A 13,135-nucleotide genomic window follows, 5' to 3' on the forward strand; every position below is an offset into this window, starting at 1 on the left:
TCAGAAGAAACTGCCAACACCATCTCTGAATATTCCTTGCCTAAGCCTCCCCCCCCAATAAAATTCATAGGGCCATTTTATGTCAACAGATGACTTGAAGGCACATGCAGACACACACAAGTTTACCTGACAACTAGAAAGACCATTTTCCCCTTTAAAGTACTGTTCAAAGTAAAAGCACAGTTACTTATTTCAAAGCTAGTCCTTTCGCTTCTATCAACAGTTTATTTAATCAGACATTTTTGTAACAAATACCAGGAAAGAAAGAAAACTATTTTAAACACCCTATAGCACTTACTACAACCCTGTTTATTTCCCCCCCGAAGTCAGGTCACTACATACATTAAGAAATTTCATTCTGAATGACCTCTTCTTGAACTCTTAATTACTCATCTAAGTAATAACTAATCCAAGCCCTTCTAATGGTCAAGTGAAAATAAGAACACATCATTATGAACAAAACACCAACATGATTCTATGATTTCCATGTGGCCAAGAGAGCTGGGCAGTTAGATCCAGAAGTGCACCAGGAGTACTTTGCACCCTCCTCCTATTCTGAGATGTAAAACAAATGCATCAAAACCCCACTCTCATATTCAGGCAAGTTTCAGAAGCATTTTACAATGCTTGACTATCAAACCCACAGTTCCTGGACTCAAAACAACTGGATTTTCTTGCTTCAGAACAGAAAACATAGCAAGGTTTTCACTTCCTAACTTGTGTAAATCCATAACAGTAAAACAACATAGCTGAATGAAGTCATAATGCCAAACCATAGGGCGTACTATCTGAACTGGCAATCTATAATTGCAGCACTTGTGCTACTTTTTAATTCAAACCTGGGCTGCTGAGCTGATGGGAAACAGAAAGCAACTACAGTTTAGCTGTATGTTCGGAAGTGGGGGAAAAACAGTTTAAATCCTCAACTATGGTTAACAGAAACCAGTTTGACATCAGGTCAGAATAGAGACAGTCCTTTAAAAGGATGATTGTACAATCATGGAAAATAGAGGATGGGTGAACAATGAATATGATTTGGATATCAGTAATATAAGCACAATGTCTGCATTTAGTTTTTACATATTTGACTTCAGAATGGATTGTAGGTCTTACCTTTGGTGCATGCACATAATCTGTCCGTGCCCGAGCAGTATATTACAGAGACAAATTTATCTGGTTCCTCAGTACCTTCCTTTTTAGGTGGCTCTACTTTGGCCAGAATTTCGAAGTTGGAAAGATCTAAAATTTTTACAGATCCACTCTGAGTGGTTATTACCAAATGTCCAAGAGTAGAGATTTCTGATCTTTTCTCTCGCTCACTGCCATTTTTAGAAGTTATTTGTATTTCCTCTCCAGGCTCCTCACAGTCATCTTCTCGATTATCCAGTATGTCTGGTGGGAGCAAAATCAATGAGGTAATGGTATCCTGGGGGTCTTTGATATGCTGGATTTTTACAGGTTCCTCTTCAAGAGTTACAATCCTAGTGGCATAGTTCATTTTATAAAGTACCAGGTAACCGCCACTAGCAATCCGCTGTTCTGGTTGAATTATTAAAGGAGTCTGCACATCTGCTGGTGACTCATGTTGGATCATACTGATATTTGCACCATTCACTACGGTAAGATTGGATTCTATTTCCCCTTTCCTTCTGTTACATAGTGCCGAGTTTAATTTATTTAAATTATTCAAGGCCTCTACTTGATTTATTGCACTCAAGGATTCAACAGGGCATGCCCGCAGTCCTATTAGCAAATGAACTCCATCTGCACAAGGAGTGATTGAGTCTACACAAAAGTTCTCCTCCTCTGCAAACTTTGGCAGTCGCAGGCACTGAACCAAAGTCCCAGGCTTGGGAACCATAGAACTCCACTTGTCAGAGTCTGGAGAAGTTAGGCTAGCTGTTGCATCTGCAAATTGCTGAATGTATGTCACAGGAGGATCCTGCAAGAGCAGTTGCTCCTGACTATCCAGCTCCATCTCTATGATCTGTGGAACTGTAAAACCATCATCGTGTAAACTTTTACTCATGATATTGTTCATCTGTGAAAATATTTTTCCGGCTTTTTCATCAGATTCCTTAATGCTGTAAAGCAGCAATATAGGTGAAGTCCTCCTTACCAGAGGAGAATTCAGTTCTGAATTAGTACAAGATTCATTGTCAGTTGATCCCTGGTCTGACACACTACCACCTTGAGTCCTGCTTAAATCATCCAGTGACCTCTGAGAATTACTACTGACAGGAGAGGTAGCAGGTGATTTGTATGTTAATAAACCTCCAGCTAATAAACAAGGAAAGGGAATGTTGTGGTGTTCCAGATGCTTTTCCTTCATCTTTTCACTCTTACAATTAGATAGGCAGGGATTTGCCCCAAGTTCTTCTAAATCTTTCACTGTATCTTCAAGTACATTTGCAACTATTTCCCACTGAAGTTTCTCAGGCTGCTGAAGAATGCTGAGGGCTGTTATATCAAGGCTCACATCCATGGTTTCCTTTTGGGATGTATGTCCTTTAGGATAAAGCAAACTGTGTTAGAAAAACAAATTCATCAATATTTGAAAGAAATTATGAAAATCCTATCAGCTAAGAGAGTAATTACAGATTTTCTCAATTAAGGTAGTGTCTAGGAAGGTGAACCAAAATAGCATCTGTTTAACACATTATTTATTAGCAAATCTAGGGTTGACACAATTAACAGGCAGTTACAGTCAATCCTGGTTGGCTGGCAAGCATGCTGCTTACATTCCCATGATATTACATGTGTATGTTTACTTTACATAGGAAAATGCCTAAAAGTGTAACGTGCAAGGAAACAGATTGCTTAGAGAGAGAATTTTCACCGCATGAAATTATCCGATAGCATCCTAGTAAATACATCTAAAAAACCTAGGTACTTTCTGCCCTGCCATAATATTTCCAGATAATGGGTTAAACACACATTTTCTATATTACTGCAACACTACATTACATCTCATCATTCCACTACAGTGGATGGGCCACACTCCTATTCCAAGTACAAAGCACTATTAATGCTCTTCTTCATAAAGGAGCACTGCACAAAATTCTTTTTGGCTGATAATGAATGGACCTTGCATCCAATCTGCATAGCAGATTTCATCACCGGTTGCATCCGCACTGCAGAAGTAAGCCAATGTAACACCACTTTTTTAGAGTGTTTTTTTTTTTTTTTGGGTGGTGGGGGTGGTGGGGGTGTTTTCTTTTTAACTGCCATGGCTCAATGATATGGAATTCTGGGAATTGTAGTTTGTTGTGACACTAGAACTCTGACAGAGAAGGCTAAATGTCTCACAGAACTACAGTTCCCAGAATTCTACATTACTGAGCCATGACAGTTAAAGTGGTGCTACCTGGATTATTTCTGCAGTACAGATGCAGCCACTATCACTTGTGGAAAATGGCTGTCTCAGGAATAAGCAGCACTTTTAAAGAACATATGTATTTCAACTGGAAAGAGAATTTAAAAAAAAACACCAACTTGCTATATGCATGGGCCAAGTGAAGTCTCAGGAATGCACATTCCATTTTCCTTCATGGTTTTCGTAAAGAAAATGTATTTGGCCTGTTAGCCATGCTCAAACTTGGCAAAGAGCAATTCAGTTTTAACAAGTTATCACACTATAATATCATGCCTTTTAAATTATGATTGCATAAATCACCATTTACTGATTTTGGATGAATCAGCAGAATAGCCCAGTGCCCCATGGACTGAAACTATTAAATATCTCCCCTGTATGCACAAAGCTGAGGGGACAGCCCAAAGCATACGCCAGCTCACTTATGTTAATAAAAAAGGATTCGTTACACTCTATCTTAATTGGCCCATAGTATTCATTCACATGTAATATCTAGTCATGGTCTGGATCTCACCATGTGCTACATCCTTCACACACTTCAGTTCCCTCCCTGTCTTCCAAGGTCAAAGCCAAGCATAATTTGCCTTTTTTATCCATACAATGCAGATCAGTTTCCCCAGAGAATACAAGCTCAAAACCATTCTTCAGCATTACATGTGAATAAACCTATAAAAGTAAATGGAAAGTAAACTCCCTGGCTAGGAACACTATCACATAGATGTCTTATGTTGTCTTTTTCTAATTCATTTATTTATTGGAATTTATCCCACCTTTCTCCCAAAACAGGATTCTGATACAATAATGTTTCCAACATGGAAATATACAGTACAGCGCGCCCGTGTCATACGCGGGCGTGCCTTACGTGGCTTGAGCATATGCGCTCAAACAGCAGGGCGCGCGTGGGGCGGAAGGGGCGGCGCGTCCCATTCAATTGAATGGGCGCGCGCGCCCGTTGCGCCCCGCGTGCCGCCATGCACGAGCCCCATTGTTTACAATGGGGCTTGAGCATAGGCGGAATTCGCCTTACGCGGAGGGATCCGGAACGGATCCCCGCGTAAGGCGAGGGCCCAGTGTATAACATCTGAAGTTCTTTGGAAATGCAAATGCTCAATGACTATTTCAGAGTTTGCAATTTGTTAAAGATAAATCAAGATATTTTAAAGTCTAAAAGCAGCTCAGGTAATGTTAGCTCTTTACTGCCTTCAATCTATTTAAATCATTACCAGTGGTCATACATCACACACTGTACACTAAAGAAAAAAAATCTATGCACTTACCAGTCACTGATTCTGATCTGGAATGCTCTTCACTGTCTGAATCATCCAGTAAATCATCACTAAGACAAAGATTAGAGATAGTGAAGTCAAGAGAGGCAATTTTAAATGGGAAAGCCAAGGAAGTAATAAAAATTTTGTAAAACACTTGAAATCTTAAGATAAGATGTTAGTAAACAGACTCTAAAAAGGTAGAACAAACAACATTACTAAATTTATATCACAATGTTTTCTCCTACGGGATTCAAAATGGCTGCTGCTGTTGTTATTGTTACTACTATTATTGGAAACCATAGAATTCCACTTATCAGAGTCTGGAGAGGTTAGGCTAGCTGTTGCACCTGCAAATTGCTGAATGTATATCACAGGAGGATCCCGCAAGATCAGTTGCTCCTGACTATCCAGCTCCATCTCTATGGTATGTGGAACTGTAAAACCATTATCGTGTAAACATTTACTCATCATATTGTTCATCTGTGAAAATATTTTTCCGGCTTTTCATCAGATTCCTTAATGCTGTAAAGCAGCAATATAGGTGAAGTCCTCCTTAGGAGAGCCCCTGTGGATACTAAAATCTGTGACTGCTCAAGTCTCACTTTGTACAATGGGAGAGTAAAATGGTGTCCCTTATATAAAATGGCAAAATCAAAGTTTGCTTTTTTAAAAAATTCAAGTCATGGCTGGTTGAATGTTTATAAATATATATAAAAGATGCACAAGCCACTGATGAGCCCATACAGCTCAGAGTTTCGCTGCACTTGGGCCCAGCATCACCTCCTATTTGAAATACATCCACTGTCAGATGATGCTTTAAGCCAAGAGAAAGCACTTGTCTCCCCATCCCCTACCCAGCTGTAAATTCCTGGTAGGGAATTTGTTTGTGGACCTACATGAGCAGTAGGTGGGAGTAAAGCCCCATCCACACTTTACATTACACCCCATATTTTCACCCTCTCTTATAAGAAGAGAAAGAAAAAAAGAAAACAGTGTGTGGTAACAGCAGTGATCCCAAGGTAATCATGGCCGCTACTCTCCCCACCTGCCCACAGAAAGGTGGCTCCCTTATTCTGGGAGAAGCTTGCCAGAAATAGCCCAACCAACCTGTCTTTAGAAAAAAACAAAACAAAACAAAACAAAACCCTCATTTTCTCCCAATTTGAGAGCCATGAGTTCAGCCCAAATGTTGTGGGGCACATGAGATATGGCTGGGAGTCTCACATTGTTCTTGCTCTACACTAGGATCTGTAGGATCAGAAAGGGGCCCACAGGTTCACATGACCCTTTGTGATATGCGCCTTCACTTTGAGTTTGTAATTTTAGCACTAAACTGTGCATGATGTCTGGTCTGATTAAAAATGGCTAGTATTTGCACTCCAAAATAGTCGAAAATGCACCTCAAATTGAGGTGGGTGGGAGGGCAAGCATTAACCATACTTGAAAATACAGACACCATAGCAAAATATGGTTATTACTGAATTTCAAAATAATGTGAGAGAGAAACAGGAGAGACCATGCAACTCATGTTTGTTCTTCTAAACTCCAGTTGGCAAGATTCTTTATATTGGATGATGGTAACTACATCCAAACAAGGAATTAGAGATGGGTGCATGGATGCTCATTTCTATCTCGTCCCTTCCTTCTCCCATCACATAGCAACTTTAGCAGATATTTACTGGCTTTCATTAATTCAGAACTCCCTGTTATGTCAAACCAGTGGAGCTAAAGAGAGGAAAGTATTTTATAAATTTAAAGTGCTGTACAAATAATGTAATAGTTAATGTAAACTAGGAAAGAACAAAACATTTTGGTAAACTGTAAAACTAATTTCTTCAACAAATTTCTTGTAAGAATTTTCTTGGTAAGAACATCTTATAACCTTCTTTCAAAAACAGACCTCTTATTCTCTTTACACATAGAATTGGAGTGTTTTCGCTATTTATTTTCTTTTCGAAGCAGCCGATATACACAAACCCTTATGAAGTTACAGAGGCACTACAGCTTCTGTACAGAAATATCCCAAAAAACAAATAACAAAGTATACAAGTTGATAAACAGTATATGGGACTGTTACTAAGTAAGCTTTTACTTTGTTAAGAAGTATGTTTCCCTTCAGTAATCTTTGAGAAAGCTCTGTAGAGCCTCACTTTCAAAGGATAAGGAAAAATTCTCAAGTTTCAAATTAAAATGTCTTGTTGCTGTGTGCCTTCAAGTGATTTTCAACTTATGGCAACTCTAAGGCAAACTTATTATGGGTCTTTCTTGGAAAGATTTGTCAGAGGGGGTTTGCCATAGCCTTTCTCTGAGGCTGAGAGGATGCTACCTGCCCTAAATCACCAGTGGGTTTCCAGAGCAAAGTGGGGGTTTGAACCCTAGTCTCCAGAATCTTGGACTAACACTGAAACCACTACCCCACATTGGTTCTCACTTCCCACTTAAAATACAGTTACAGTCTAGGAGTTAGTACAGTGGGACCTTGTTATCTGCTGGGGTTTGGTTCCAGGATCCCTCGTGAATAACAAAATCCATGGATGCTCAAGTCCCATTAAATACAATGGCAGAGCAATATAGTGTCCCTTATATAAAATGGAAAATCAAGATTTGCTATCAGGAATTCATACTTTTTTGAATATTTTCAAGCCGTGGATGCTTGAATCCATGGTTAAAAAATCCGTGTATAAGGAGGGCTGACTGTGTGTCATTGATCAAGAGTACGAACAGCTGAGGCAAGAAAGATTTATCTAGAGAGGAGTCAGGACCAGTGATATACAAAGAATTATGGGAAAGGTGACAAAATTCTGGGTACAGTGTGGCAAGTGACAATGGAGAAGTATCGTAGAGGGTGAGAGAGGCACAAAGAAAAAAGAGCCTGCCTGCTTCTCACCACTATTTCAGAGCTTATCTTACATATATAAAAGCCCATGTTCACATTGATTCAAATGTGATTTTTTTCCTGTCCTTTGTCTACACTGTTCTTCCTGTCTTTCTCTCTTTTGCAAAATTAAATCACAATTAAAAAAAGGAAACTCCTCTTCTCCTAGAAAAGATTTTGAAGTAGCATCCCTGTATTCCCCCACTCATACTCAGCTTTATGCAAATATATATACCATTAAGCATTCCAATAGTAATAAAAATATAATTTTTTTAGCATTTTCATTTATCACTGAAGTTAGGTTTTATTCACATACCTGTCTCCTTCTAATTTTGGTATATCTGAACAGCTCGATGAATCCTCTATCCATGCTATTGTTGGTCTCCTTGAATCTACCCCTGAGCTCTGCTCACCAGACAACACAAGCTGTTGTACAATTACTGGATCATAAGCATTGATCTCAAACTTTAAGTGCACCTAAACAAATTAAAACATAATTAAATTTAGACTGAAATTTATTTTTAGCAAAATTAGCATTCAAACTCTTAATGAAAAGATACCTTCATAAGTTTTGAAACATCCCATATACAGATCTTTCCTCTTTTTGTTGCAGCAGCTAAAAAATGAGGACAGCTTCCAGATCCAAAGCAGACTATCCTGTCTGTACCATCTGTACAGGGAAACTGTGCTGGACTTGTTGCCAGTGTGACCGAGAGGGGTACGTTCTGCGTGTGTTCACCTTTCACAAATGGGCAGTTTGGGGAATGTCTTTCATGTTCAGACCTTGATGGAATAGAAAGGTAAGTATTAAAATGCAAGAGTGTTAATTTCTCTATTAGCAATTTCACATATACTTGGCTCACCAAAATATCAAATGAGATTATTATCAAGATGATTTAAAAAACAAAACAGATTAGAACATCTGTGAATGGAACTGCCTGCTGAGAAAGTGATTTTTGCCAACTCCTCTTTCTCTATAAAAATCCAAATACCTTCTGAAATTCTGCTGGGGGGAGGGGAGAGATGTTGGAAGTATTCACTGCAATACTGCAGGAGGAGGCAAAGGTGAAATCAGTGAAAACTGCTTCCTTCCCTTTTACAGAATTCAGATCAAACCCAATAACTGAAAGCAGCTAAGAGGATATTTTTGAAATTGTTACTAATTACACTGTAAAAATGACTGAAAAACTATATAATTTAAATACTGAAAGTACTTCAAAATTTGAGAAATCGTAATAAATTCATCCATTAATTAACTGCAAAAACACTCATTTTCTAGTTTTCATGGACAATGGCTACCTATTCTTTTACATACTGGCTTCCTGAATATAGAAGCATCTTCTGGGAATGTTCTTATGTATTAATTAAGCAAGATGATTTTTAAAATGTTACTCTGTTCTGAACCTTTTATCTATTTAACCATTTAGATATATTAAAGCAAAGACATGGTAGTTTGAAGATCTAGATTATTATAAGTAGATCAAATAAATTTCATCTATAGAAGATTGCATTTAGAGTAGAATATTTAGAATAAGAGTGATTCTACGTTCTCACCAAGGTTCATCCGTTGGCTCCCAGCATACCAAGCATACACTACATGTAAAACACATGGCTCTGTCATCTCCTGATGAGGCAGGCTATGGTCAAAGGACAAAAAAAGAAGAAGAATGCTAAGTTATAAGAACCTATAAAAACTATAACTAGTTAACTTCAGCCTAAGAGAGCAGGGCTGCACACATTTGGAAAACAGGCTTAAACCTCAGCTTAATTTCATGGAAATCAGCGTAGCAGAGGAGTGCACAGTCTGATCCTCCAGATTACTACCCTCTGCTGTCAGGAGTGTGGCCCTCAACCACTTTTCCATACTACACCACTTATCAGTTGGGCTACAATGAAAAAATTGTTCTTCTGTCACTGCTACTGACAAACAGCAATCCTGTTTCTGAAACTGCTGTTCTAGTGGACATCACTGAGAGAATGAAAAAGAAAAATCTCTGCCAATACCTAGAGATCCAATTTCTGAGAGAACTGTTCTACCAATGCTACTAGCATCAAGGCAACAGTCATCTCAGTGGAAATCACAGATGTAAGTGGGATGTTGGAGGCATTCATCCCCATCACCTTGGCAGTGGTTCTTTGATCTCATTCCTGTTCTCTGCCATCTTCACTGTCTAGCTCACACATCCATATATTGTAATGAGGAATACAATGGTTTGGAGGATTCTAACTTTAGTGCTCAGTTGTATATCTTTGCTCTTTGTCTAGCTCTTTCATACCTGCCCTTCCCATTCCTCTTCTTATTTCTTAACTACAGTCCCCATTCTGATCAGTGTTTGATCCTAGGTACGGGAACATTTTAGCTCTTTAAATTTCCTTATTGTCCAAATTGAATTTGTGTAGATCATCCGTATTCATTATTTTTGTTTTCTTTATGTTCAGCAACAAGCCTGCCTTTGCATTTTTTCCTTGACTTTCCTTAGTAATTGCTCCATAATGTTTTCTGCTAGTAATATACCTAAGACTTTCTCCTGGCTTCACTCCTCCCTCATCTGAATCTAAACCTGCTTTTCTTGTTATATTTTCTGCATACAAGTTCAAAAATAGGGGAATAGAATGCATCCTCGCCTGACTCCTTTGCCAATTGGGAACTATTATATTTCTCCAAATTCTGTTCTGACAGTAGCTTCTTGTCCTAAGTACAGATTTCTCATTAGGACAATCAGATGTTTTGGGTCCCCTACTGTTCTCTCTTTACACATTGTCCCTAGGAAAACGTATCAGTTCTTTTGGTTTTTCCTATCATCTGTATGCTGATGACACTCTTTCCACCCCTGACCTTTCTCCGGGGTTTGAACAGAAAGTTTCATCTTGTCTCACAGCTGTCTTGCAGTGGATGTGCCATCAGCTTTTGAAGCTCAACATGTCCAAGACGGAGCTTCTTGTCTTTCTACCTAAGTCCACCCTTCAATACTCCTTTTCTGTTACTGTTGACAACATCTCTATTCAGCTGGTCCAGGATGCCTGCAGTCTTGGCTTCATTTTTTATTCTTCTCTGTCGTGTATCCCCAAGATCCAGGCCACAGCCAAGGCCTGTAGATTCTTTCTCTACAATATTGCTAAAATCTGTCCATTTCTCTCGGCCTCTACTGCCAAGACTCTGGTCCACGCTCTGGTCATCTTGCGACTAGATTATCGTAACCTCCTTCTGGCAGGGCTTTCTCTCTCTCATCTCCGTCCTTTAATTTCAATCCAGCATTCAGCGGCACACATTATTACATCCGCTCGCCGTCTGACCATGTTTCTCTTCTATTATCATCCCTTCACTGGCTCCCCTTCGCCTTCCATATTCAGTATAAGCTTCTGTTGTTAACTTTTAAAGCTCTGCATGGGCTGCCCTCCCTATTTATCTGAACTTCTTTTTCCTCACCTTCCCAATCATGCCCTCTGTTCTGGTTGTCAAGGTCTGCTGTCCCAGCCCAGGCTCTCTACTGCCTCATCCTGGATTCATCCCTTTTCACTTGCTGCCCCTCACTCCTGGAACCTCCTTCCCCCACAAGCAAGGGTCATAGTTCTTTAACAAGTTTCAAAACTGAGTTGAAGACTATATTGTTCAGGGAAGCGTTCCCAGGCACTGTGTGACTGTTTATCCGATTGTTATCTGATATTTTATTTTAGCTGATCTCTAATGTTCTCAATTCATTGCCTCCTCATTTTATCTAATTCTATCTTGTATTACTATCTATTGTTTTAGATGTATTTTGTAGAATGTACGCCATTGGCAGGTTTCATTTTTATCAAATTTATTGTCTGTATGTACAGCGCTGTGTAAATCTACAGCGCTATATACATAAAGAATAATAATAATAATAATAATAATAATAATGATGATGATGATGTAGGGGCACTCACATGACCTTATGAGCCACCCATAATGTTTTGTGATCTATACAGTCAAATGCTTTGCTGTAGTCTATATATGGTGAGAAATATTGTACATACACAACTATCAAGGCAGACTTATTCTGAAATGCTTTCTTTGGCTTTTGACTAGGCCATAGAGTAGTATGCTGTTATGAAAGCTTTAATAAACAATGTGAATGAAAGAGACCAATATAATGCTGAGTTACTGGACTGCTTTCCAAATTGTGTCAAGGCACCCAAATAGCTTAATGATCAGAAATAAAAGGGATTCACATTTATTTGATCTAAAGGCACAGTACTAATGGAAGTTCACCATATTTTCAGTAGCAGGTTTTTTTTAGCACTCAGCATAAAGCACAATATATTGTTGCATAGTAGTACTTATTTGACATTATTCATTTACTTATTTGACTTTCATTTTGAGCAACTAAATTGGCAAAAGCCAACATGTTTTGCTTCTACTGTACACTGAAACATTTTGTTGGCTAATCACTCTAATATATATTGTGATTTACTGCATCTTTCTGGAATAAAGAACAAACTAATCAAAAGTGCTGTTTGTTTTCAAATAAGCTACATAGCATCTTCTAGAACTGTTGCCTACAACACCCATAAACCCCAGCCAATTATGCCTAATGATCAGTCATTGCAGGAATTGTAGGCCAAGGTAGCAAACTTCTAAGCTTCCCAGTTTAGGTATCAACATTTTACCTGATGATAGAATCCAGCTTGAGCCATGGGATCTGGTTGTGCCCACCTGTAACCTACATGAGGCCATGAAGTGAATGTTTCCCGTCTGTTAGCCTCACTATACATTAAAGACCTTTAAAGGGGAGAAAGGAAAAACAACTTTAGAAGATTGCAAGTGGTGCCTAATTGCTATAACCCCTCCTGAATATCATCCTCCAACACAAAAAACAAAAGCATTCCTTAGCTGCACTTTGCTCACAGAGCTTGCTAACATAATCATCTATATCTCCTCCAAGCATGCAAAATTCTACACAAATGGGAAAATGCAAAAAGTGCATCTCTAAAAAATGTGTCGTTGCAGGAGATATGCAATAACAACTACCCACACTGAGCCAAATGCAGCTGCAGTGCTCCATATGATTGGGACTCTTGGTACCACCCTGATTATGGTAGTTACTTATCTGCATTCACTCAAACATGGATAGAGCTCTGATGTAACATTTCCAGTGTCAACCCTGGAAGGTTGGGTGAGGGAGACAGGGCTGGAGAGTACATCCCTCTCCGCTCTTCATGTTGAATTTTGAATTAAACAGAGGCTGGGTGGCCACCTGTTGGGAGAGTTTTGGTTGAGAATTCCTGTATGGCATGGGGTAGGGCTGGATGGCCCCTGTAGTCTCTTCCAACCCTATGATTCTATGCCTTAAGAGGGCTTCTCCCACCCATCCTGTTACACGGAACATCCAACCTTTTCATGAACAAAAACTTTTCAGTAACAGCACTGTCCCCCAAACACCTATTGCCCTCAGATCTAATTGAAAGTACATAACTTGAAAAGCACAGTCAATCATATTGACTGTGCTTTTCAAGATATGTACCTTCCACCCATTCCAGCCACAACCCACCTGACTGTCTTGCAGGACAAAAATAAAAGAACACAACAATCTGTATTTTTCATGTTCATTGACTTCTGCTACGTAGCACCTCTAATCATTTTCTCTATCAGGAATG

At 39.1% G+C, this 13,135-nt stretch overlaps 1 protein-coding gene across 1 annotated transcript in view; it reads right to left on the reverse strand.

The window, feature by feature from the left end:
• BIRC6 (baculoviral IAP repeat containing 6) overlaps nucleotides 1-13,135 on the reverse strand; it is a 241,574-nt gene that overhangs the window by 207,437 nt on the left and 21,002 nt on the right. Inside the window, exons 5-10 of the mRNA XM_089529449.1 lie at nucleotides 12,149-12,260; nucleotides 9,071-9,153; nucleotides 8,077-8,299; nucleotides 7,833-7,993; nucleotides 4,651-4,709; nucleotides 1,114-2,508 (exon numbers count right to left, since the gene is read on the reverse strand). Coding sequence (XP_089385575.1) covers nucleotides 1,114-2,508; nucleotides 4,651-4,709; nucleotides 7,833-7,993; nucleotides 8,077-8,299; nucleotides 9,071-9,153; nucleotides 12,149-12,260 — 2,033 coding nt within the window. The remainder of the gene's footprint in view (nucleotides 1-1,113; nucleotides 2,509-4,650; nucleotides 4,710-7,832; nucleotides 7,994-8,076; nucleotides 8,300-9,070; nucleotides 9,154-12,148; nucleotides 12,261-13,135) is intronic.

Source organism: Sceloporus occidentalis, unplaced genomic scaffold (assembly GCF_023333645.1).
Source record: "Sceloporus occidentalis isolate IW3139 unplaced genomic scaffold, rSceOcc1.0.p SCAF_6, whole genome shotgun sequence".
In the NCBI taxonomy this organism is placed as follows: Eukaryota; Metazoa; Chordata; class Lepidosauria; order Squamata; family Phrynosomatidae; genus Sceloporus; species Sceloporus occidentalis.